The 26,839-nt window shown below is 40.9% G+C and overlaps 1 protein-coding gene across 50 annotated transcripts in view; it reads left to right on the forward strand.

Moving 5' to 3' along the window:
• PKP4 (plakophilin 4) overlaps positions 1-26,839 on the forward strand; it is a 210,137-nt gene that overhangs the window by 148,354 nt on the left and 34,944 nt on the right. For all 50 annotated transcript variants that reach the window (XM_065560571.1, XM_065560577.1, XM_065560542.1 and 47 more), the window contains one exon: positions 9,800-10,013. In XM_065560571.1, the coding sequence (XP_065416643.1) occupies positions 9,800-10,013 (214 nt within the window). The remainder of the gene's footprint in view (positions 1-9,799; positions 10,014-26,839) is intronic.

Below are 26,839 nucleotides of genomic sequence, written 5' to 3' on the forward strand. Positions count from 1 at the left end.
AGGAACATTACCAGTTCTCGCCTAGCTGCGGCCCCACGGGTGTTGACAAAATGCATGGCGGTAGTGGTGGCCTTCTTACGGAGGCAGAGGATTCGAGTTTACCCGTATCTCGATGACTGGCTCCTGGTGGGCCAGTCCAAAGAGGAGGTTCGGTCCCACGTACAGGTGGCCCTGAGACTATTCCACACGCTGGGGCTCCTGGTCAACGTCCCCAAATCCACCCTCATTCCAACGCAGAAGGTGGAATTCATAGGGACGGTCCTAGATGCAGTACAGGCAAATGCGAGCCTTCCAGTATCACGATTCCTGGCCATCCAGCAGGCAGTGACCTCCCTGTGCCAATTTCCCATTACGACGGCCAGATGCTCCCTGAGGCTGCTGGGTCACATGGCAGCATGCACGCATGTGATCAAACATGCCGGACTAAAACTCAGGACACTCCCCCTGGACTTGGTAGTGACAGCCCCGGGGGACGTGCTAGACTTCTTGCGGTGGTGGCGGTCCCAGACAGTGGTTTGCGAAGGCATCCCCTTTGCCGCACAACAGCCGGACCTGATGCTTGTGATGGACGCATCAGACCTCAGATGGGGTGCTCACCTAAGAGACCTCAGGACTCAGGTCGGGAGCAGAGCGGTCACTCCATATCAATGTGAAGTAGCTCAGGGTGGTTCGTTTAGCCTGCCAGACCTTTCACGCCACATTGAGTGATCACAGCGTGACAGTTCTGACGGACAACACGACCACCATGTTTTATATAAACAAGCAGGGCGGAGCCCATTCCTCACCACTCTGCCATGAGGCTCTCCTCCTCTGGAACTTTTGCATAGCCCACACCATCCACCTCAAGGCGTCATACCTCCCGGGGGTGCAGAACGAACTGGCGGACCACCTCAGCAGGTCGTACCGTATGCACGAGTGGATGCTCAGAGAGGACATCGTGTTTTCGCTCTTCCGCAAGTGGGGGTTTCCCCGGGTAGACCTGTTTGCCACCAAGGACAACGCCCAGTGCCCGCAGTTCTGCTCGTCCAGGGTCGCAGGGGAGGGGAATTGAAATACGCCTTTCCCCCGCTTCCTCTGGTGCACAAAGTCCTGCTCAAAGTGCGCAGGGACAGGGCGGCGTTCATCCTCATTGCCCCACCTGGCCCCGCCAGCACTGGTTCACCACACTCCTGGAGCTGTCGGTGGAAGCCCTGTTAACCCTGCCCCTGCACCTGGACCTCATCACGCAGGACTGAGGGCGTCTCCTCCACCCCGACCTGCAATCACTGCATCTGGCGGCATGGAAGCTCTGTGGCTGAATGCTTTGGAGAGCTAGTGCTCCCTCCCTGTGCAGCAGGTTCTACTTGGTAGTAGGAAGCCCTCTACCAGGGCAACTTACCTGGCCAAGTGGAAGAGGTTCTCGTACTGGTGTGGGCCCCAACAGGTTCAGCCACGCCAGGCTTTGGTGCCGACCATTCTAGAGTATCTACTGCACCTCAAGGAGCAGGGGCTGGCCCCGTCCTCGATCAGGGTGCATCTGGCAGTCATTTCCGCCTTCCACACGGGGTTTTCAGGGGGCTCGGTCAACCAGCAAGCCTGAGAGGACGCGGCAGTTGGCAGGGAGGTCCTCCGATCAATTGTTCCGTGACTCCTACCAACCTCCAAAGGTAAGCTTCTGATTCACCTAATGTAGAATGGACGTGAACAAGCACTCGAAGAAGAAAAAACGTCCATTCCAACACCTGCCCTCCTACCCCTCTGTCGGAGTCGCCAGCAAAAAGGAACTGGAGGGGGTCAGGCCAGCGGGGATATATATGCACGACACAGTGGCGCCGCTCAGGCGGGGGTCCCGCCGGCCCAACGGGAGCCACTAAGGGGAAAGTTTCCGACGCTTATCCACGCGGCGGGCGCACATCTAATGTGGAATGGACGTGAACAAATCTCGAAGAACAACAGTTACGAAAAGGTAGGTAACCATTTTATCTATTTGCCCCACACGTGTAAAGAAACTGGCACAGACTCCTGCACCTGTATTGTGTTGGATTCCTATTTCACAAGGATTAAGTATAAATACTAATTTATAGGAAAGACAGCTCAAAATTCTCTATAGCATATCTGTCTGAAAACAGCAAATAAACTTTAATAAAACTTAAATTGCAGTTCAAAGGCTCAGTCCTGTTCTCCATGTAGTCAATGGGAGTTTTACCATTTACTTGAAAAATGGGTGTGGGATGAGGCTGAATTAATCTTTTGTTGGGGTTTTGGACCCACTTCCTCTGGCTGTGTTCAATGATTAGAAATTTGTGGGCATAAAATAATAATTGTTGTGTTTGTTTTTTTACTAGATTTATAATTACAAGGACTTAGATTGTGGATTTACCACTAGCTCCGAGGAAATGAGAGCGCATAGGTGCGCTGTCCCAGGAGCAGATTAGGGACTGAATTGTGACTGAGTTGCAATTCAATCCCTAATTTCATACACCTTGCTCTGGAGTTCGAGGTGAAGTAATCTGCAGCAATTTATTGTCTGTCACAGATTATAGTGGTTCGGTCATACTGGATGGTGGGGGCGGGGGAGGTGCAGAGTCAAGGTCTCGACCTCCTGAGGGTCAGTAGGAGGCCCAGAGAAGTTGTGCTCCAGTCCTATGATGTAACCAACAATGCAATTAGCCATGGTGGGGAAATATGGAGTACCTTGCTCCCCAGCACAATCCTGTTGCACTAGTAATAGTAACAATGTTGACCTTAGGTAGTGGGTGAAGGTAATGCTTTCTTAATAGGTTTCAGAAGTGTAGTTTGTAGTTGATTTCTATATTTTGGCTTATGGCTCTTGGATACACCGCTAAAATATATTTTTATTTTACTTTTACTTTTTAAAATCTTGGGAGTGTTTCTGTGCTAAGGTTTGTGGTGGCAGTGTGAAGTAGAGAGCTTTATAGACAATCTGACTCCCTTTGGTGAGACTGCTTCATATGAGGTGCAGGACTACATATTTAAGAATTTCTGGGATAGTGTTTATCTGAATTCACTGATCTGTATGAAGTCTTTGTTTTCGTTACATGGTGCTTCAATTTTGTCTTTATTGGGTTATGTTTAAATTATAAAAAGTAGCCTTTTTAATGTTTGTTTTTTGTTTCTCCTATTTTAAATGCATATATAATTAAGATATTTTTTAATGGAGAGGGAAAAAGTTACATTGAACTTGAATTTAGTATCAATTCACATATACATATTAGCTGAGTTCTTGCTTATTTATTTCATTCTAGTTAGTTAGCACTGAATATTTGGGGTATGTATATTTTTACCTTTATACAGTAACCAAGTCAGTAGTATTATATATGTATTAAAGCCACACTTTGTACACATAGGGCCTGCTCCATGATTTTTTGGCCCGAGAGACTGAATTTGTTAGGTCATCCTATCTAAGAGAAAAGGACAAATATTTGTCCCCTTCATGAAAAGGCAAAAATACCCCAGTCCTTCCAGATCCATGTTGTGGGTTTGTAGAACTACTCTGAGAAAGGAAAAATCTCACAAATGAGATTGACATACTGGATCCATCATTCCTTTCCCTTCAGTCTCCATTGGAACTAAGCAGCCCTTAGGAATTTCTGTAACACTAGAGCTGAAATAACTTGTTTGTGCCGGTCTCCAGTAGGAGAGAGAACTGTTCTCAAATCTTTCAGAAGAGACTACTTCAATGAGGCCTTTATCAATTCTTCCCTGACTGGCTAACATTGAATCAGCCAAGGAGAAATTGCCCCTTAAATTAGGGTGCTGAAAGCCTTAACTTTGAATTTTTCATTATTTAGATTCATTATTTTATCACTATTATAAGGATCAGATTAATTTACTAGAATATCAAGGGTATTAAAAGCCTTGCAAAATGAACTAAAATGCTTGCATTGCTGAAACATATGAAGGTATGCAAATTACTTATCTACAATGAACCAATCTTTACTATTTAAATTGCCTATGAAACTAAACAGAATGATTAAGCAGTGAACATATTTAAAGAACATCTATCAACAACTTGCAGTTTTCCTTGAATACTTTAAATTACTGGTACATCATTTCATGAACTGTCATTTTGCATGAGTTCTTTTGTTTTTTTTTCATTTAGAAAAGGAAGTGCCCATTGGTATTAATGACAGTTGTTATAGTTTTGTTTAGATAGTTCTTTGAATAGATGGATGGTCATTCAGTGAAAAGGTCTTGTGAATGGATTTCTGATTCAGATTTCATTTTATATTAAATACCCAAAACAGCATTCAATCAAGTTATGACTAAGGCATGGAAGTGGACGTAAAACCATCACTCTTTACTTAACTCACTTTGATGTGTCTAGATGTCATTGAAATCTCATGTGATATTTTGTTACTACATGAGCTGTATTGTTGGAGGCACAATAGGGAGATTTAAGAATGGAAAAAAAGATAATCTTTGCTCTGAATGTTCTTGCCTTACTTGGATGGAGCTAAAACTATTATGTTTTGTAATATTGCTCTTTGCATCAAAAGGAGCAGGAGTAAAAATGACTTGTAATGGATACAAAATAAATAGATAATTTGAGTATTGACAGTGTGCCTGGTGCAGTACAGAATTTCGAAGAGACAAGGTTCCAGCAACAGGAATCTTATCATATAAATAAGCACTGATTCAATCTTAATTTTTTTTTAATGGGGGGAGGGATAGCTCAGTGGTTTGAGCATTGGCCTGCTAAACCCAGGGTTGTGAGTTCAATCCTTGAGGGGGGCCACTTAGGGATCGGGGGCAAAATCAGTACTTGGTTCTGCTAGTGAAGGCAGGGGGCTGGACTCAATGACCTTTCAAGGTTCCTTCCAGTTCTAGGAGATAGGATATCTCCATTAATTTATTTAAAAAGGTTCCAGCAACAGGAATCTTATCATATAAATAAGCACCGATTCAATCTGTTGTATACTCTAGATCACATGTGTCAAACTCAAGGCCCGCGGGCCACATCCGGCCCGCCATACAATTATATCCGGCCCGCGAAATCGTTTTATATATCTGTTTTTAATGGCCCTGTGATATGACGCCCCAATAACACACACTACAAATCCCATGATGCAGTGCAATTGCCGCCAACGGCAAGCCGCGGTTCAAGTTCGCGGTCTGTTGATGTATACAACGCTAATATCAAATCAAAGCTAGACCCCAACAATGGCCAAGAGAAAAATTGATTCTGAAAACCGAGGCTTTCAAAGCCGGTGGGAGAATGAGTATATGTTTACTGAAATTGCAGGTAAACCAGTGTGTCTCCTTTGCGGGAGTAATATCGCTGTAATGAAGGAGTATAACCTAAGACGGCACTACGAGACGAAACATGAGAACAAATTCAAAAACCTGAGCGCAGGACAGAAGCTACAAAAGGTAGAGGAGTTGAAGAAGAATTTGACATCCCAGCAGACGTTTTTCACCAAAGCAAAATCACAAAGTGAAGCTGCTGTGAAAGCAAGTTTCATTGTGGCCGAAGAGATCGCCAAATCAGGACGGCCGTTTACCGAGGGGGAATTCGTAAAGAATTGTATGATGAAAGTGTGCGACGTCCTTTGTCCAGATAAAACGCGAGCGTTTGCAAATGTAAGCCTCAGCAGAAACACTGTTGCTAATCGGGTTTGTGAGATGGCGACTGATTTGAAAACACAGTTGACTGAAAGAGCAAAAGATTTTGTTGCATACTCCCTTGCCGTGGATGAAACTACTGACGCGACTGACACTGCACAGCTGGCGATATTTATCCGTGGTGTGGATTCCAATTTGTGCGTAACAGAGGAAATACTGGACATTAAATCGATGCACGGGACAACGAAAGGAGAAGACATCTTTGGAAATGTATTTCAAAGTGTAACCGACATGAAACTGCCGTGGGAAAAACTCGTTGGACTTACAACAGATGGCGCACCTGCTATGTGTGGTGAAAAAAATGGACTGGTGGGAAGGATGCGCTCAAAGATGCGGGAGGAGAACTGTGCCGGTGAGTTGACAGTGTATCACTGCATCATACACCAGGAATCGCTGAGTGCTAAAGTCCTAAAAATGGATCATGTGATGAACACTGTAACACAAACCGTCAACTTTATCAGAGCCCACGGTTTAAATCACCGCCAATTCCAGTCTTTTCTGCGGGAAATAGATAGCGAGTTTGGCGATATGCCATATCATACGGAGGTCCGGTGGCTAAGTCGGGGAAAAGTTCTCAAAAGACACTTTGAGCTGCGAGAGGAAATCTGCCAGTTCATGGACAGTAAGGGGAAAGACTGCACAGTTCTGCGGGATGAAAAGTGGAAATGTGAGTTGGCGTTCCTGGCTGACATAACGTCGCATCTTAGCGCTTTAAACCTTCAACTCCAGGGACGGGAGCACATAATAACCGATATGCATGATGCAGTGAAGGCATTTCAAGTGAAGCTGCGCTTATGGGAGACACAAATGCACCAATGCAACTTGTCTCACTTTCCCTGTTGCCAAGTAATACGGAACCAAGAAAGTGCCACAGTTTTCCCAAATGCCACCTTTGCTGAAAAACTCAGCGCGCTGCGCACTGAGTTCGCACGGCGCTTCAGTGACTTTGAGGCACAGAAAAGTAACTTCGAGCTGCTTCGCAACCCATTTGCAGTCGATGTGGAAACCGCATCTGTAGAAATGCAGATGGAGCTGATAGAACTGCAATGTAACGGGACACTGAAGGCAAAGTACGACACTGCGGGGCCAGCACAGTTCACTCGCTTCATTCCTGAAGCGATGCCGCAGCTCCGCCAACATGCGGCTCGAATCCTGTCCATGTTTGGCAGCACATATCTGTGCGAGCAGCTGTTCTCTGTGATGAAAATTAACAAAACGTCACACAGGAGTCGCCTCACTGATGAACACCTGCAATCGATCCTGAGAATCTTCACAACACAGAACCTAACCCCAAACATAAACGAACTTGTTGCAAAGAAAAGACTCCAAGTATCAGGCTCTGACTAAATAGGACAAGAAAATGGAATGTTATGATTTGTTATGATTATACTTTTGCTTTAAATTCAATTTTTTATTTATATTTTCAGATTTTTTAATATTCCAGCATGTACAGATTTTGAATGTATTGTATTGACAGGATATTTTTTTATGAAGAGCAAAATATTTTAAGTTGAAATGTATTTATTTTGGAATGATATCCTGTATTTTGGTTCATATTAATGGTTAAAAAACATAAATATTTAGTCTGTTAAATAAATGGCTATACTGTTCGGCCCGCGAGTTTTGAGTTTTGGCCCCCTGTGCAATTGAGTTTGACACCCCTGCTCTAGATACAGTATTAGAGATTGCTGACATAGTAATGACTTCATATAATAGATTAATACCTCATCAATGTTTTTTCAGTTTCATAATTAGTGTCACTATATGCAAGTGTGATACATAGTGCCAATTTGCAGTGTAGTTCTATATTGTGTTGTGGAAGTACAAACAAGTGTATACCAGACTGTCAATTGCTCTATAATCCCAACTATAATAAACTAGATTACAGTAAGGATTGATTGACTTCAGGGTTTTATTTAAAAAAAAAAAACTTTTTGTTAAACAGATGAATAAAAAAAAAGTCCAAATTCACCAGCCGATCATGTATTTTTTTTGTCTACATAAGAAGAGTTGATCTGATCAGTTACAAAATTTGAATTATATTACTGATGGTTTTGCATTTCAAAATTCCTTCTGAACCTTTTCTGCTTATTTTAGGGGTAGGGATGTGTGCATGTGTATATATATGTGTGTGTGTGTGTGTGTGTGTGTGTGTGTGTGTGTGTATATATATATATATATATATTTTTTTTTTTTTAAAGATGGAACATTATATATATATAAAGGCACCTATCATCTTGCAATCTAAGCACCACCCTTAGATAATTTGACATATTAGATTCCATCTTAAAAATTTCCATTTGATAGATTTGGCTAGATCCTAATACTGTGTATTTTTCAGAATTGTGTTATTCTCTTGGGATAAATCGACATACTAAAACTTTTCATTAAATTTTCAATCTTCTTTGAGTGTTTGTCCCTATGTGGAGTGCACTTTATATGTAGTGCATTTTAGGTAGCTCATGTGCTCCATGCACTCAGTTCTGGAGAATTCTTCCTAGCAGTATCTGTTTGGATCACACATGCACCCCTACTCTCCTTGTGCTATGCACTGTGGGCATAGAGGGGCTGCTGCACTGTCGCCATCTCAGTTCTTTGTCACCACTTGTGGTCTGGGATGGAGCCTCAGTGCTCAGCGGAACTCTTCAGCCTTTTTCCTGTAAATAGTTAGGAATAGTTAGTTTATAGTTTAGTTAGTTTAGATTAGTATATTTTGGGGTGTGATGCTCTCACTGAAACTCCCCCCTGTGTATGCTAGTGATCCCTGCTCACACCCCACACACTCCCTGTGTTCCGCCTGGGGGAAGCCCATATTCCTTCCAGGTTCAGTATTTGTAAGTCATTTCTGTGGATGACCAAGCAGCTGAGGGAGGTCTGCCTGGGATGCCAGCTGGTACGAGTCATACTCTCTGGGTGAAGCTTACCCACCATGTGCAGATGACTCAGTGCCTTCCAGGACCTGGTTAAATCTGTGGTGGAGACCCTTCATATTCCTCTGGAAGATATCCAGGAGGCTCCATATAGACTGCTGGACATTCTGCACAGCACAGACCCAAGCAGGGTGGCACTGCCAATTAACAAGGTCATCCTTGAATCAGCCAGCACACTCTGGCAGATGCTGGACACCATAGCTCTGGGGTTCAAGTGAACAGAGAAGAGTTATTTTGTGCTCATTAAGTGATCAGGATTCATTTTCTTTCACCTGGCCCATGACTCACTGGTGATGAGTGACAGGCCAGTATATCTAATGAGAAGGAGGTTAAAAGAATAGACTTCTTTGGCAGGAAAGAGCGTTCTCTGGCCTCCCTCTGGTTCTGGCTTTCAATCTGCCAGGCACTGCTGATCATGTACAACTTTATGAATTTGGTTAGCCTATTATAGATGGTAAAGAAAGTACCTCAGGACAGTTGGAGCAGTTTCAGGTCCTAATTGATGAGGGAAAGCTTGAATAGAGAAAATAGGCTAGTCAGTTTCATTTTTGCTCCTTGTAGATTTCATTTTCTGGTTCTCATATGCTAATACAATGCTGCAATATTTGCGTTGCAAACAGTGCTGAGGGATTTTTAAAGATTGCTTTAATTAGAATTTATTATTTATTATGTAAACAATGCTATTAATCTTGTTTTGAGCCAGATTTAACCCTAAGTTTTCCCTTTTGTTTTTCTTTAAGTAACATGTATGAAGGTTTTCCTATGATAGTTATTATTTTATGTAGTTGTTTATTTAATACATTTTTGTAAACTAAATCTTGCTCCTAAAAAGGGACCTTTTGTATGCCAAAACTCTCATTTAAATGAAGTTATATAGCTGGTATTAAAACGCTATAATTTAGCTTCTCTAGCATTACTGTGGTACTCTTGGAATTCCTTATAGAGGTATTCTTAGATGTGGAATGTACTGTGGTATGGATTGTAACTTGCAAACAGTATGTAAAGATTTCAATAATGATTGCTTTATAAATATCTAAAAATAGTTGTGTATAATGGAAGTGCCATTAAACACTTAGCTGTGCAATAAAATATGAGTGTTATATTGATAAATCCCCATGTACAACAACATTTCTTCTTGGACTAGAAAGAGAATTTTTATTTTCTTTATACTTTTTTTCATTTTATGCACAGAATGAAACTTATTTAACTATTAATTTGAACTAATATTGAGTATTATTTTCTAGGTATGTAGGTTAGGAGGAATCAAGCATCTGGTTGACCTTTTGGATCACAGAGTCCTTGAAGTTCAGAAGAACGCTTGTGGCGCACTGAGAAACCTTGTTTATGGAAAGTCGACTGATGAAAATAAAATAGCAATGAAGAATGTTGGTGGGATACCTGCCCTTTTGAGGTTGTTAAGAAAATCTATTGATGCAGAAATAAGAGAGCTCGTAACAGGTATGTTTTGGAAAGGAAATAGCATGTGGTGAAGTAAATTATATTTCTCTGTGGCAGTTGAAGCTAAATTATTTGGCTGGAAAATGCATGCTAACATTGCAGGATATCCATTAGAATTTTCTTTGTGCATTACTAATTTGGTCAATATATAAATCTAGATCATTTGATTGTGATTATTGTCACTTAAATATGAGTTGTATACACCCACAGATGCATTGTGAGAAATGTAGAATAACTAAACATCCAATTTAGGGATACATTTGATCTACAGATGCAGTCCTCGATTCCTGCATGTGAATGTTGTTGTATTAAGCTCTATTATTGATCTTGTTACATTTTTAGGATTCTACTGACAACTATTTTAAACTTGATCTTGTAGAATTCCAAAAATGGACCCAGAAGTAAGCATGTATTTTGGTATTCTGGTTCCTTGTTTGACGTAGTGTTAGATATTTTGAATTATTTAGTTTTTTTAGTTATATAGCACTTCCTTGCTGATGTTTATTGTTGTCAGTACCACAGTAGTTTATATTTTATACTTAAAGATAATCTTATAGAAATATGATAATTGTATTGGTAGATACTTGAATATATGTAGAGGCATACTATTATAGACATTTGTTTCTGTGATTAAATGCAATTTGAAATACACTAAACAGCTGTATGTGTTAAAATGTGTTCAACACGTATAACACTTACACAGCATTAGCATTCACAATGTGTGAAACAAACATAAAACATTCAGCAAAATTATGCGAAACGTTGTTGAAATGTTACCTTAACCAACAGCTAAGGTAAATTATTTAACTGTTTGACTATGGTGTATGTACTGTAGCTCTAGAATCTCAGCTACAGATGTTCCAACTTTTGCCAATTACATCTGGAAATGTATTATGCTTATCAGTATGCCAATGCACTTCTAAATATATCATAATAAGCATCAGTTGTTTTGGAGCAATTAAACAATGAAAATTTAAACTCTCTTGCATCTAGTTTAAAAAAATCAACTTCCATTGTCTAAAATAGAACACATTTGTCTAAATCATCACTCGATTCATAAATCCAGAAGCATTTAATTGCCTTAAATCTAGTCGCTTAGATGTGTATTTCTATGACTCAGCTTAAAAATTTAGTTGTCCAGTATGCATCAGAGGGCTCTTGGCCTTTTGTGTAACCATACAATCAATCAAATCAGAATGCGAAGCTAAATTTTCGACTGCATATCTCTTTTGTAATATGTAATACTGTCATGGAAAAAGATGTTCTGGGAAATTGCTTGATGTATGACAAAATGTTCCATTTGCAATCTAGTGAAGTGATTTTACAAATGGTATGTTCCTACAAATATCCATTTCATTATATGCACTAAATGGAAAGTAAGTACACCTGGTTGTACATTTAATAAATCACAGTATCTTGTGGTCACATCATACAAAGGAGCTCCATTTTTATCAGCACAAATTGCCGAGTAAAAAGTAAACAGACACAATTTATTACGGAATGTAAAGATGAGTTACATGCTGATATTATGGAGTTAAAGACCTTATAAGAGCATAAGAAAGCCAAAGAGGTTTCACTTTCCTTTAACTGTTTTGTTTCAGCAACATTTGATAGCCCTTCTGTTTCTATGTAATTTTTTTGTCCATTTAAAATGTTAATGTTCAATTTAAAATACTTGTAAAATACAGTAATAACTTGATAAGGCGTCATGTTAACTGGTAATGAAAATATCCTAAGCTATAGAAACTCCTTATCCTTCAGACTTCGGAGTTTTTTCTATCAGGGATATGGTTATTTCCTTATAAAGAGGAGACAGTCATGTTATTTAATGATTCTTAAGCTAAAATGAGTCTAGCTTGTGTGTCGTGTTGTACCAGATATGTGCTGGATACATCTGAATTGCAAAGTTAAGGCTGGGTTCAGATTTTCAGTCATAGAAGGAATTCAGTCTTTTTATTTTGTATGAAGAATACACTATAATCTTTCACAAAATTACAGCACGTAATTTGTGAGTAAAAATAGAATTTTCAAATAAATATTCATTTCCATTTTAATTAATTTCAACTGGATGCTTTAAGAAAGGTGATCTTGAGTCTCATAGATTCTTCAGGCTCCTTTTAAACAAAAAACTACAAGTGACATTTTCAAAAGTGCTGAGTGTTGGGCTAATTCTGCCCCTGTGGAAGTTAATGGCATTGACTTCAGTTAGAGCAGAGTTATATCAATGCTAAACACTTTTGAAAACCCCACCATCTAGACTGTAGAAGGTTAGAGATTTTTTAAGACATTTTGAAAAGTATCAGTATATTTAAAAAAAAATTTAAAGCATTCAAGCAAAAATATCCAATAATTTCAATTATTTGGTTAACAGTTGCAAAACCTAGAAATACAGAGCTATGGATGGCAAACCACACCCTAGCAGTGCCTCATAAATCTATTCTTACCTAGACATAGCATAATAAATGTTGAAAAATGTCTGTAGTACAGGTCTACACCACAGGGTAACACTATGGTCTCTCTCAAATTTCAGATAAATCCCAGCATTGTTAATTAGTGCTTCAAAGTGTTCATCACATTTCCTTCATTCTGTAATGAAGAACAAGTGTGCATTTTTTCATAAAAGGGTTTTCATGGTTTTTTTCCATCAAATAAATTATGTCTGTCTCATTAGCAATCTCTCAGTACTAATTACGTTAGGAATCCTAAAAAAGGGAACAATCACCACTGGTTTACTGTCTTTAACTACAGCACATATGCTCTAGCATAATGGGTTATGAAATCCTACCCTCCAGTGTCATTTCTTATTGTATGGGATGGATGCAACTTTTCTTATTATTCCAGCTAAACTAAGAATTATGTAGAATGAATGTTTTTTATCTGTTTGGATTTCTTTTTCTTCACGCGGAGGTATTGGCTTATGATTTTTGGCACGCTAATAAAGGCAAGCCCTTGACTGTGCAAATAGTTCCTAGAACATACCCAACATTTTTAAAATCTGAATTCTAGAAACTTGAAATTTCAGGGAAAGAAAATTTCTCTCAGGAAAACAACCTGATTTGGGGAGAAATTGCTAATGCTGAATAACTGGAACCTGCCATTATTTAAAAACTAAGTGATATAATAAAGTGATTGAAAAGGCAAAAAAATATGGAGATAGAAACCATATCCAGAACTAAATATAGAATCTGCATTTGGGTTGCTGTGTAAGGATCCTACGAGTTCCAAAATAGCCCATTATTCATATTAGTGCAAAGAGTTGTTTATGAAAATTTTATGAGTTATGTTTGAAGCACACATTGCACAGTAATATTCCTAAAATAGTTCCTAATCATTCCTAAGATATCAATTATCAATTAATCAAAACAATTATTTTACTGAAACAAATATCTGAGGTGAGATTTTCTGCAGAATGCTTAAAATTGAGGAGCATTGCAGGAGATCATTCAGACATTATCATCTGTTCTCTAAGATGCAAAAATTATTTCAAAATTAATTTTAAAAGTCTCCTTTTTTTGTTAAACTAGGTAACCTTACAGAAGGTTTGGCATAAAACTGGGTATAGAAACTTAGCCTAATTGCATGTTCATACAAAGGAATTTTACTGTGTTAGAGAAAGTTAAGACACTCAGGTTTTTGGCAGTATTGTTAAGTTTTCTGTTATCAGCCTTTCTAAAGGTTTTTGTTGGAGGTCTGGAACTTTGCTGTATCCGTATTAACTTAACTGTTTTGTCCATCTATGTTCAAATAATTGTTAGGAATCATGGGCATACTGAAAGAGTAAAACCTAGGAATAAATATGCATATTCTGTGTCCCATTGATATATCTCTGTGATGGGGTGTACCAGGCCATCATAGCCCCCTGCTGGAGACTCTCCTGGTCCTACCACACCCTACCTCAGGAAAGGAGCACTGAAGGTAAGTCCTCGAGGCCTGCCTAGAGAGGCAGCAGAGATGCAGCCAATCAGGGCCCAGCAGGCTCTGCTAGAAGGAGCTGCAGGGCCTGAGAAGCTCAGGGGTGCTTGTTGCTGGTCACAAGAGCTCAGGAAGAAAACGAGAAAACAGGTTCTGGAGGTACTTGCATGCAGGGAGGAGGAAGAGGATTTGAGAACTTCAGACCTGAAGTCAGGGTGAAGAGAAAGGAGCCACCTGGGAAAAGGCCCAGGGAACAGCAGCAGCAAACTGAAGGAAGCAGTACATGGCTGCTGTGTGCAAGGTCCCTGGGCTGGGACTCGGGGCAGGGGCCGGGCCCAGGGACTCCCACCAGCCTATGAGCAAAGTGGTCTAAGGCCTGAGAAGGACAAGCTCTGTTGGAAAACCGAAGTGAAAGGCAGGACTTAAAGGAGCCCAGAGATGGGGTGAAGGCCCTGGTGATGGCAGACAGTGTGTCGAACTCTTTGCTACCCCGGAAGGAGTTCATCCGTTTTAGACTGCATGACTTGGCTGGAGGGCTGAGCCACTGAAGACCCATCTAGTAAGGTCAACAACCTACGGGCAGCGCCTGGCGCAGGAGAACTTGCAGCATCACACCCAGCTAACAGGAGACACTCACAAGAGGCAAGTGTCCCTGTCACAATCTCCCCATAAAGAATGAAACAATTCAAGAATATCAGACCTTTCTTGAGCCTTCAAAATGGGACAAAACCATAACCACTGCATGTGATTTAAATACCCTGTGGTGGAAAAATTAGTAACATCATTTACCTAAACTACAACAGTAATTCAGAACTAGTTATGAGCACTATGATTTTCAAGGTGTATTTCATTTATAATGCATCCTTTTAATGCTGTTACAAAAGCTAGAGCAAGAAGAATTAGTATGCGCATAGGAGCGGTTATTGACTCTAATCAATCTATACCGTCTCTGGGTTTCATTTTTAAGCATCAACAGTTAATAAAAAACAAAATAAAGTGAAGTTTGCAAACAATTAAATGAATATCAACAGACTTTCCAGGAGCAAGGAATTGGCGGGGGGGGACGGGACGGGAGGAATGTGATTTAGCAAGTGATATTCAAGTGATATTTTCACCATGATATTTCTGCTACTATTGTATTCCTAGCCATTTTTGCTAATATAAACAAAAACGGTGTTGAGGGTTCCTGATAAACTGTGCTTTGTGGAGGTTCTCAGTTTTGTCAGTACACAAGGAATTGGAAATTACTTTGATATATATTTACCTAGAAAGACTAATTAGCTAATAAATGACAATTATAGAAATCGAGAGACAGGGGTGATGGTGAAATAATATCTGTCATTGGACCAACTTCTGTTGGTTAATGAAACAATCTTTTGAGCTTTCACAGAGCTTTCACAGAGCCGGGTAAGGAATGGTATCCCTAGCCTCTGTTTGTCAGAGGGAGGAGATGGATGGCAGGAGAGAGATCACTTGATCATTACCTGTTAAGTGTCCCAGAGGGAATGAACCTGGCATTGGCCACCGTCGGTAGATAGGATATTGGGCTGGATGGATCTTTGGTCTGACCCAGTATGGCCGTTCTTATGTTTTTATGTTATGTAGCTCTTCTTCAGGCTCTGTCTGAGCCCAAAAGGCCCTAGAGTCTTTATGTATAATGTTTCAGGCTAAAGTTATACTGACTACTTAAGTTCAATACATCATGCTGTTTTCAGAGTAGTAAGCATTTTAAACAAGGTCAGTGATGGATTTGATGCCACAGAGGAATGTTCTTCAGGGGGGGTTGGGAACTGGGATGCCCTGAATGTTACCTGCAAGGCATTTTTCAGACCGGCAGAGTCTCAAGGAGTGTGCTGAGGAGGCGGACAGACTGGTGTGTCAGGGAGCTGGCACACAGTTTAAACTCCAGCAAAACTCTCTCTGGCTGAGGCAGAGGGGTAACACTGGCTCCTGGTTCTGGGCACCCTGAGAAAGCATCACACAGGGATAGATAGATAGGGCTGAATCAGCAGGGTGTTGCATGTTTAAATTTCATAACAACTCAAGACTGTCAAATAACAGGCTCAAATGGAATTATTTAATCAAAGATTACAATAAGAGATTCGTATAGAACTATACAGAATACTGAAAGAAGAGAGACATCACTCTTGGTGTTAGATAGAGTCCTGGCCTATGTCTCTCTCCCCTATGTAACTGGTAGGATGATGGCAGTTTTCACTCCCCAACCTAGTTTTCAAGTCTTTTGTTTTTTATAGGGTGTGAGACACAGAAGCTCCTTTTTGGAGAGAAAATTGTTTCCCATAATTAATTTTACTATGTATTCTTTGTTTTTGACATTACTGGTGGAATTTCTTTTATGGTGCTCAGTTTACCTGATTGATGAGTAAAAAGGAATCTCTAATCAGGTCATTATTTCTACGAGCTGTAAAAACTGACAGTTTTTAATGAGTTAAAAACATCTTTCTGTGGGCCATTATTTCATCTATTACAGAAAACATCTGCCATAAAAATTATCCCTTATCAATCACCCAGTTTTGTTTATTACATACTTCTGTAGACACTTTTAGTAGTTTGAGGATGTCTTTTCCCTGGACACCTGGATTCCCCACATCTGAAGATGCTGCGGATAGTTAGATACAGCTCAGTACTCCATCACATAAAATTCCTGAATACAGGTCACTCATAGGTTATAAACCAACACCCTGACCTTACTATTCAAACACACTCTTTGCTAATACCATCAAGATTTTTTGGAGAATAATTAATGTGTGAATGAATTTAACATACAAAAAGGAAAAGAGGACTAAAAGGATTAGTATTTACTAACAATGGTGTTTCACAGGGCAAGGTGGAAGGGACAGGGCTGTTCACTAAGATTCTTGGGTCTCAGCTTTATCTTCCTGTAATCACTCTGTTTACTGTTAGCCAAAGTCATTAGGAGTTTAGCTGAAGGAGCGTTCAGAGAGTAGCAGGCATATACTGGTACCTGGTGACCTGGGAAAACCGAGTCCAATTCCTTGGACTCTGCTGTTAATCGATAACCTGCTCCCTTCTGAGCCTATGGCACAAAGAAATGGGAAGGAGATTGCTGTGAGCACAAGGGGTATGGAGTATCTGTATTCAACCCTCACAAGAAGGAACAGGTGTCTGTGGTGAGTTACTCAGTAAGAGGTTCTGCATGGGACTGGAGCCAATGGTGAGTGGGCCACCAGGGCTGAGGGCTCATTCTGAGCAGGCTCCAGCTCTGCTAGAAGGGCTGGAAGGAAAATGGGGGAGAGAAGGGAATGGGAAGGCGAGGGTGAGGATTAAAGCAGATGGCCAGGCTGAAGGGGCAGTAGGGAAGGTCAGCATGAAGGCAGGGGACAGGCTGTGGAGGCTCTGGGTTGATGTTGTCATGAGGACAGGGCTTGGTTTGAATTTAGTGGACTCTTATGAATTAGGCTGACAGTACAGAATGTGGCATTCTCTGAGTTTATCTACATTTGAAAGGAATTTGAAGTTTTTCAGGATAAACAGACTGATAAACTTTGGTAAGAACACAAGTTTTCTTAATTATCTGATGTTTCATTCCACATTAATGCTTCCGCTTTGGAAGCTCATTCACTCAAATTCAGAATGAGTCATTGCTCAGTGGGGTATACAAGGATGTAATCTCTTCGTATCGTGGAATTGGGCCGGTCTGCGGGAGAATGCGAAGAGCTTGGCTCAGGAGATCAGGCACTATTCCTGACTTTCCCACCTGTATGACCTGGGCCAGTCCCTTTCCCACGCTGTTCTCTGCAAGGGGATAAGGGCCTCAATCAGGGAGTGGACCAATCAGGGCTCTCTCTGAGCTGCACCTTGTCTGCTCTGCAAAACCCCCCAGACATTTCCTGTTATTTTTAAAATCTCCCCCAGACAGAGAACAGAGACTGAAAAAAGCCTTTGTCCAGGAAACTTGGACGTATGGTAAGTAACCCTATCCGTGTTCCCCCCTCACCTCCTGTGAGCCATGGGTCAGTCATAAGCAATACAAATCCAGAGGTGTGGAGGTTTTGGGTTTTATTTATGTATTTATTTTATTTTATTTTTACTTGTTTGGGATTGTTCATGAGTACAAGGGCTTGCCTGGATGCAGGAATTTGCAGGATCAAGGCCTTCATTTGTATTTGACAATGGGTAAAAACTAGTTTTTTTAAATATTAGTTAAATGGCTATGGGTTCATAAAACAGTTTGATGTATTCATCTTAAATAGTTAAGTGGCACTTCAAAATAACTTTATTCCTGAACATTTTATCTTTAAAGCAGTACATATAATTGTATTCAAATATGTATAGCTACCTTAGTTGTTTTTCTATTTTTTCAAAAGTACATTTAATATTGAGTGATGTGACCATTCATCTATCAGTTGTATTCAGTACTGCATTTGCCTGCTGTTGATAGTAACATGTATTAAATAAAATAAGTAACATACAAAATCATCTTATTAGGCATTCTGCACCAGCTATTCCTACGTGTAATCTTTGACTCACTCCAGCTTACTCAGAGATTCCTCTTTCTGTTCTCAAGTCCCCACGCATAGACATTATGTGTGTAGATACTTTCTTAGACACCTGGAAGTGGCAGGCTAATCTATTTTATTTTATTTTATTTTACTTACCTGGGTTAGCCTGTGAATTTCAGGAGCTTTTGGGTCTTATATGGTAGAAAAATATCCATAAAGGTACAAAATCCAGATTACATATTTTAGAACCCAGATGCAATTTTTAATAATTACTAAGTCATCCACCAAGAGAGCTCTGCCATGAACTGACCATTCAAATCTGAGAATGAGTGTAAAATTTCTCAAGAGGGGAGCCAGCCAGTAGCAAAATCAATACATTGAGTCCCCTCTACTTCTCCCGTATCATTACTGTGGTAGGAAGCCCTGCTTCTGCCCAGGAGAGATGGCTGTCAGTGGATGAAGAGGGTGAGAGAGAATCATAAACTGAGACCTCTACTTTATGTAGTCTGATTCATGGGGGTGATAGATTGTTGGGGACAGGAGGTGGGGGATGTTTGCTTGTTTGTAAAGGGGCAGTGGTACTGGTATTTTGAGGCTGTGAATGGTTGGTGGATTTTGAAGGTGTTTTAACTGTAGTGTTTTGTCCCAGCCTCTGTGTGTGCTGGGGGAAAGACAGAGAGAGCAGCACCAGACAGGGTGAGGAGCTGTGGCCAGAAGCCAAGAGGAGAAGTGCAGTGTGAGAGACCGGAGGGGAGCTGCCTAAAGACACGACACGTGTGTGAGAGCCAGCAAGCTCAGAACAGTACAGTACAGACGGTCAGTACAGAAAGCGGAAAACCCACTGCGAAGCAGTGACAGACCCAGCCAGGCAGGACCCCATAGAGGGGTGTGAACAACAGCTCTAGAAACAAGATGGGCCTGTAGGGAGTGGCTGAGACATGCTGTAAAGGGAATGAGAGACAGTCACAGAGACCCTAGCTAGGGAGAGTAAATGGAATAACTGGGAGGGGGCCGAGCTGTGGGAGCCCAGTAACCCCCATCCCCATACTGCCCTGATACCAGCCAGGCAGGGAGTTGTAAATAGAATTGGCCTGGGGAGTTCCTAGCAGCCTCTGAGCCAGGGAGAGGGTGGAGGGTCCGGTGGGGTAACTGCAGCCGGATCTGTGGAGGCTTTCCCAGTCCAGTCCCAAGGCAAAGATATGCATGAGCTGTGCACCAGACAAAGGCAGCCCCACTTCGCAGCAGGCCGGGCAGTCCTAAACTCAGAAGAGGACAGGTATTCTTCTTTTCTCTTTTTCTCCCCATTTTCATTTGACACTGGACTGCCAGGTCGGTGAGCGGACCACTCCCCCCAATGAGTATTCAGCCAGTGCATTCACCCACTTAGGAGGTGGGTCTTCTTCATTCACTCATACCTACTGGGGAGAAAGAGACTTACTGTTTAAAGTGTGGAGGGGGTTGTATGGATACCTGCAGAGTAAATACTATGCTTTTTCATCTGGATGTAGGAAGTAGTATAAGGATTGTTTTAGTATATTTAAAACCTTTGACCTGCTTAGTATATTTTGAAGCTGGCTAACAAATTTTCTCCTGTTTTTAGGCTGTTTCCGGGAAAGATAAAACTGTTTGATTTTGATTTGCTATTTTGTGTGTGTGCCCTTTTAAACAGTTTAGTTCAAGATATAGCTACTACCCCAGTTAAGAGTATGTTAACTATCTAGTAACTGCGAGGAAGCACCCCACCTCACAGACACATCTGACATGGGTAAGAGGAGCAACTGGGGAGGAGGTACTGTGACGAAAGGGCGAGGCGATATGGAAGCTCCTTCGCCATAGTCTTCAGTTTTGAGGCTCAGTCCTAGGGTCTCACAAGCAGCTGTGATGTCCCTCAAAAGGGAGGGTAATTTGTAATTTGGTTGCAGCCTTAAACCCAATCCCAGAGTGTTCTGAGGACCCAGTAGGCAAGGCCCTGCTGGTGTAACCTCGCTAGGTAAATCAGGGGAAGAAAGTCCCCTAAAATTACTAGTGTCTTACCTTCTCACAGGTGGGAAACTACACCCAGACTCTTCCTCTGGATAACATTGGGGTCATGAGAGACGGGTTGTTTCTCATCCCACTGGAATACCTTAGAGTGGGGGTAGCATCCCATTTTACAATTCCCCTGCGCCTAACTCTGTTAAATAGATCTGATGTGGTTTTTGATTACACTGTTCTATGGTCCATACTGAATCTGCCTACTCAACACCCTCCTCTGTAATTGAGGTACTGCTCAGGAATCTCTTAATGTGGAGCACCCATAAGGACATTGCTCAAAGATTACTTACCTTGTACAGTAATTGGAGTTCTTCAAACTGTGTCCCCCTTTGGGTGCTCTACTACCTACCCTCCTTCCCCTCTGCCTCGGAGTCCTTTTACCACATTTTTGTGGTTGAAAAGAGACTGGAGTGGTGGCAGGTCTGCCCTCCTGTTCCACTGCCGATATACCTTCATACCAGAGTATGAGGATGTCTAGAGCGCAGGCATGAGCCTGCAGATACTGCTGATGAAAAGCTTCAGTCAAGAGCGCACAGGTGTGCACACTTCCTGACGTCAAGCACCAATAGGGAAACACATCTCTAAGAACTCCCATTACTGTACAAGGTAAGTAACCTCTCCTTCTTCACCAGCTGTAATTTTCAAATGGTCTTCAAGTGTAGCCCAGTAGAGCACATTTTAGTAGTGTTTTCTAGATCTATATTATAGTAACAAAGTCTAAAACCAAAAGGAAAGGTCAAAAGTACATAACTGGATACATGTTCAACAAGGTAGTGTTTGTGACTGACACCACCTAGGGCACTACAAATAGTTGGGATCCCAGAACACTCCCAAACTGCAAACTTCTTGGCAAAAAGTGGACACATCCTCAGCATCTTCTCCAGAATGAACTCCAGCCATCTCACCTTTATCCACAGCTTAAGTTTGAGTTTAAACAGGTACAGGACAAACTTAGCACCATCTGGGCCCGATGATGCACATTTAATTTGCAAAGTGATGGCTCACAACCGTATCATCTCACTATCTTACCACAGGAACATCACATACACTTTGATTCAATCTGGTGGCAAAACAGAGTTTTGCAGAGCCCCCACATGAGATTCTTAGGTCAGAGGAGCAACTATTTAAAAACCCCTTGCCACCTCTCAGACAGGAATAAAACTACTTGCGTAATACCATCCATCCCAGACACAGAATCTACTGGCAAGTTTAAAAAAAAAAAAAAAAAAAAAAAAAAGCCCTCACTGTTAACAGTATAAGAAGTTACTGAAAGATTTAAAAGAATCATCATGAATACCTATTCATGGTCCATTGCCAGTAGTTTGTCACCTAACAATATTAGTGCATGTCTTAAACCATAATGAATAGTATGAATGAAAATCTAAGGATTCTAGATGACAGAGTTGCCCTTTTTGCAACCTTCTCAATACTCTTGTCTCCAAAAGGATAGTTAAAGACAAGGCAATAGTTGGAGAGAATTTCCAGTATCAAGAAATGGCTTCTTGAGTAAAGGCCTAATATTCACTCATTTGAGAAATGTTGGCACCCCATCTTCCAAAGGGAGGTATTAACCTTAACTGTCAAAAAAACCAATATGTCCCCACTTGCTTTTTACGAGCAATGAGGAAAATGAGTCCAACTCTCAGCTTATAGATTAAAGCTCCCCTAGTACTTTCAGAATCTCAGTCAGTAAAACTGGCTGAATCCCAAATAGAAGAATGTATTTAACTTGTCCCTCTAGAAGCAGAATTTCTCCCATGACAGCAACAAGCCTGCCCAAATCAAGTCAAACCCGTTCTTGAAGTAAATGGAAAATTACTTACTATGCAGAAAAGGTGATTGTTTCCAAGTGGCTTCAACAGTCAGGATTCAACGGATTGTCAACCACTCAAAATTATTGTATATTATTGTACCACAGAACCTCAAAAAATATTTACTATTTTTAATGCAATAGTGCACAGACAGTCCAAACAGGATCAGGATCCCACTGGGGTACGCGTTGACGAATCACGCAAAGAAACTGTCATAGTCTTGAAAAACTTACAAGCTATAACTAGGAAACAACTTTTAAAATGTGACAGGCTATTTACTTCAATGTTAATGAGTGGAAATATTCATCTACTGTGGAAAGCAGTCGTGTTATTTTCTGAATTTCTATGCCTGACAGATCAAAAAAAGTAGGAATGAATATTCTTGTACAGTCGTATCATTCTACTGTGGATCACTGAAATAACTTTTTTAAACTATGTCTCCTCATCTAATTTGTTACTAGGTTTCACTGAATGCTTTATTTTCTAACTAATTTAGTAAACCATAGGTTAAAAAGCTCCCACACTTCTCTTAAGTACATGACCATTCAGTTAAATTCCTGCATTTTATGTTGCATCTTTACCTTTGAAAGAAGCAGGGCCTGATTGTGTTTCCAGAGATTTTGTAAAAACTCTCAGAACCATTTCTTATCATTTGAGATCATTCTTGTGTATTCTTCATTATATTTAAAGAGTTAAGACTAGGTAGAAATCTATGAACCGTAATGAATTTTTCTGTTAACAATTCACAATTATCAATTGCTATGGTAATATTTTTTTTAAATCAAAAGATACTTTTGGTTTCAATTTTATTTTTACTTGATGTCTGAATTCCCAGTAACATTGTAAAGTGCATGTCTGAGGTATCTTAAATGCATGGATGAAAAGCAGGAGAGTACTGAACCCAGAAGAAATGTCATTGATTTGTTACCAGACAATTGAGTAACCTTCATTTCCAGGACTGATGATTGCAAGTGAGAAAACATCAAACTGTCTGAAATCATTATGCTTTTAAAACAGTGTTTGTTGGAGATGTTGCTTTTTGAAAAGGAGTGATCCAGAGAAATCCTGGAGAATGTTATTAGAAGTAAATATCTGGGCCTTTCTTCATTAACTATGATAGGATCTAGACATCTTTTAAACACTGATGTAGTATTGTCTAGCATATGTCCACAGAGCTGTAATTTACCTTTATTTATGCAAATATGGTGTATAGAACATTACAATATGTTATTAATTACATCTGAGATAGAAATTAATAAATTACAAAGAAGTTTTGCAGGGAGCAATTGATGGTGAATACATCCATTTCAGACTCATACCATACTAGAGAAATATGGTAATATATGGACAGGAGCACCACCAGCTTTTCCGCCGCCCTAGGCGGCGGAAGGTCCCGCCCCCAAAATGCCGCCCCCGACAAAGGCGGCAGAAGATCCAGCCGCCACGGTCACCACCCCCCAAATGTTAGCGCCCTAGGCAACCGCCTAGGTCGCCTAATGGGTTGTGCCGGCCCTGACTGGATCCGTTCCCTTTCTCCTTTTATCGTTAAAGATTCTAAGCTAAATTCGGACCCCTGCAAAAAGCCCAAATAGTCCTCCTCCCCGTCCCAAGGCACATTATAACATGAGTGGAGACACTCGACAGCCAATATTTAATCCTCAAGAATTCAGCAGAATTATAGAATCATAGAAATGTAGGATTGGAAGATAGATCATCTAGTCCAGCCCCCTGCACTGAGGCAGGACTAAGTATTATCTAAACCAGGGGTAGGCAACCTATGGCACATGTGATTTTCAGTGGCACTCACACTTCCTGGGTCCTAGCCACCAGTCCGGGGGGGCTCTGCATTTTTATTTAATTTTAAATGAAGCTTCTTAAACATTTTAAAAACCTTATTTACTTTACATACAACAATAGTTTAGTTATATATTATAGACTTATAGAAAGAGACCTTCTAAAACCGTTAAAACGTATTACTGGCACGCGAAACCTTAAATTAGAGTGAATAAATGAAGACTCGGCACACCGCTTCTGAAAGGTTGCCGACCTCTGATCTAAACCATCACTGACATTTGTCTAACCTGTTCTTAAATACCTCCAATGACGGAGATTCCACAATCTCCCTAGGTAATTTGTTTTTCCTACGGTCTAACGTAAATATCCCTTGCTGCAATTTAAGCCCATTTCATCTTGTCCTGTCATCCATGGTTAAGGATAAAAAATTTATCACCCTCCTCTTTATAACAACCTTTTATATACTTGAAGACCGTTATCATATCCCCCTTCTCCAGACTAAACAAACCCAATATTTCAATCTTTCCTAGTAGGTCATGTTTTCTAGACCTTGAATTATTTTTATTGCTTTCTTCTGGATTTTCTGTAGTTTGTCCACATCTTTCCTGAAATGTGGTGCCCAGAACTGGACTTGGTATTCCAGTTGAGGCCTTATTAAAGCTGAGTACAATGGAAGAATTACTTCTCATGGCTTGCTTACAGCACTCCTGCTAATACATCCCAGAATGATGTTTGCTTTTTTTGCAACAGTATTACATTGTTGGCTCATGTTTAGCATGAGAACCACTATAGCCCCCAGATCCTTTTCTGCCATAGTCCTTCCTAATTAGTCATTTCCCATTTTGTATTTGTGCAATTAAATATTCCTTCCTAAGTATAGTACTTTGCCTTTGTCCTTATTGAATTTCAGACCATTTTTCCAGTTTGTCAAGATCATTTTGAATTCTAATCCTGTCCTCCAAAGTGCTTGCAACCATTCCCAGCTTGGTATCCTCTACAAATTTATAAGTGTACTCCCTATACCATTGTCCAAATCATTTATGAAGATATTGAATAGAACCAGACCCAGGACAGATCCTTGTGGGAGCCCATTAGACATGCCCTTCCAGGTTGATTATGAACCATTGATAACTACTCTCTGAATATGCTTTTCCAAACACTTGTGCACACGCCTTATAGTAAGTTCAACTAGGCTATATTTCTCTAGTTTGTTTATGAGAAGGTCATGTCAGACAGTATCAAAAGCATTATTAAAATCAAGAAATATCACCTCTACTGCTTCTCCCTATTCACAAGACTTCTTATTTTGTCAGAGAAGGATATTAGTAGGGTCCTACCAAATTCACGGCATGAAAAACACGTCACTGACCATGAAATCTGGTCTTTTGTGTGCTTTTGCCCTATCCTATACAGATTTCACAGGGGAGACCAGCATTTCTCAAATTGGGGGTCCTGCCCAAAAGGGAGTTGCAAGGGGGTGGTTGCAGTATTGCCTCCCTTATTTCTGCACTGCCTTCAGAGCTCAGTGGCCGGAGAATGGCGACTGTTGGCTGGGCGCCTAGCTCTGAAGGCAGCGCCTCACTAGCAGCAGCGCAGAAGTAAGGGTAGCAATACCATACCATGCACTCTTACTTCTGTGCTGCTGCCTTCAGAGCTGGGTGGCCAGAGAGTGGCAGCTGCTGACTGAGGGCCCAGCTCTGCAGGCAGCAGTGCAGAAGTAAGGTGGGAATATCGTACCATGCCATCCTTACTTCTGTGCTGTGCTGGCAGTGGCTCTGCCTTCAGAGCTGGGCCCTGAGTCAGCAGCTGCCACTCTCCAGCTGCTCAGCTCTGAAGGCAGTGTCACCGCCAGCAGCAGCGCAGAAGTAAGGGTAGCAGTACTGCACCCCCTCTACAATAACCTTGCGCCCCCCCCCCCAACTCCTTTTTGGGTCAGGACCCCTACAATGACAACACTGTGAAATTTCAGAATTAAATAGCTGAAATCAGGAAATTTACTATTTTTAAAATCCTATGACCATGAAATTAACCAAACTGCACTGTGAATTTGGTAGGGACCTAGATATTAGGTTGGTTTGACATGATTTGTGCTTGACAAATCCATGTTGACTGTTACTTTATCACCTTATTTTCTTTTAGGTGCTTACAAATAGATTGCTTGATTATTTACTCCATTATCTTTCTGGGTACCAAAATTAAGCCGATTGGTCTATAATTCCTTGTGCTGTCCTTATTCCCTTTTTTATAGATAGGGAATATATTTGCCCTTTTCCAGTCCTCTGGGATCTGTCCCATCCTCCATGAGTCTCAAAAATAATTATTAATGGCTCAGAGATCTTTTTAGCCTTCTTCCATAGGTATTCTGGGATTTATTTCATCAGGACCGGTCAACTTGAAGACACGTAACTTGTTTAAGTAATTCTTTCTTTTTCTATTTGAGCTTCAGATCCAACCCTTTTACATTGATTTTCACTAAGTTAGCCATCCAATCACTAACATTTTTGGTGAAAACTGAAACCAAAAAGACATTTAATACTTTGGCCATGGCTGCATATTCTGTTGTTGTCTTTCCCTTCTCATCGAGTAATGGGCCTGCCCTGTCCTTGGTATTCCTCTTGCTTCTCATGTATTTGTAAAATGTTTTCTTGTTGCCCTTTACGTCCCAACCTAGTTCAATCTCATGGTGTGCCATGGCCTTTCTAATTTTGTCTCTATATGCTTGTGTTGTTTTTTTAATATTCAGCCTTCATAATTTGGTGGTTTCCATTTTTTTTTCCTGGTGTAGCCAGGG

This window comes from Chrysemys picta, chromosome 11 (genome assembly GCF_011386835.1).
Source record: "Chrysemys picta bellii isolate R12L10 chromosome 11, ASM1138683v2, whole genome shotgun sequence".
NCBI classification, from domain to species: Eukaryota; Metazoa; Chordata; order Testudines; family Emydidae; genus Chrysemys; species Chrysemys picta.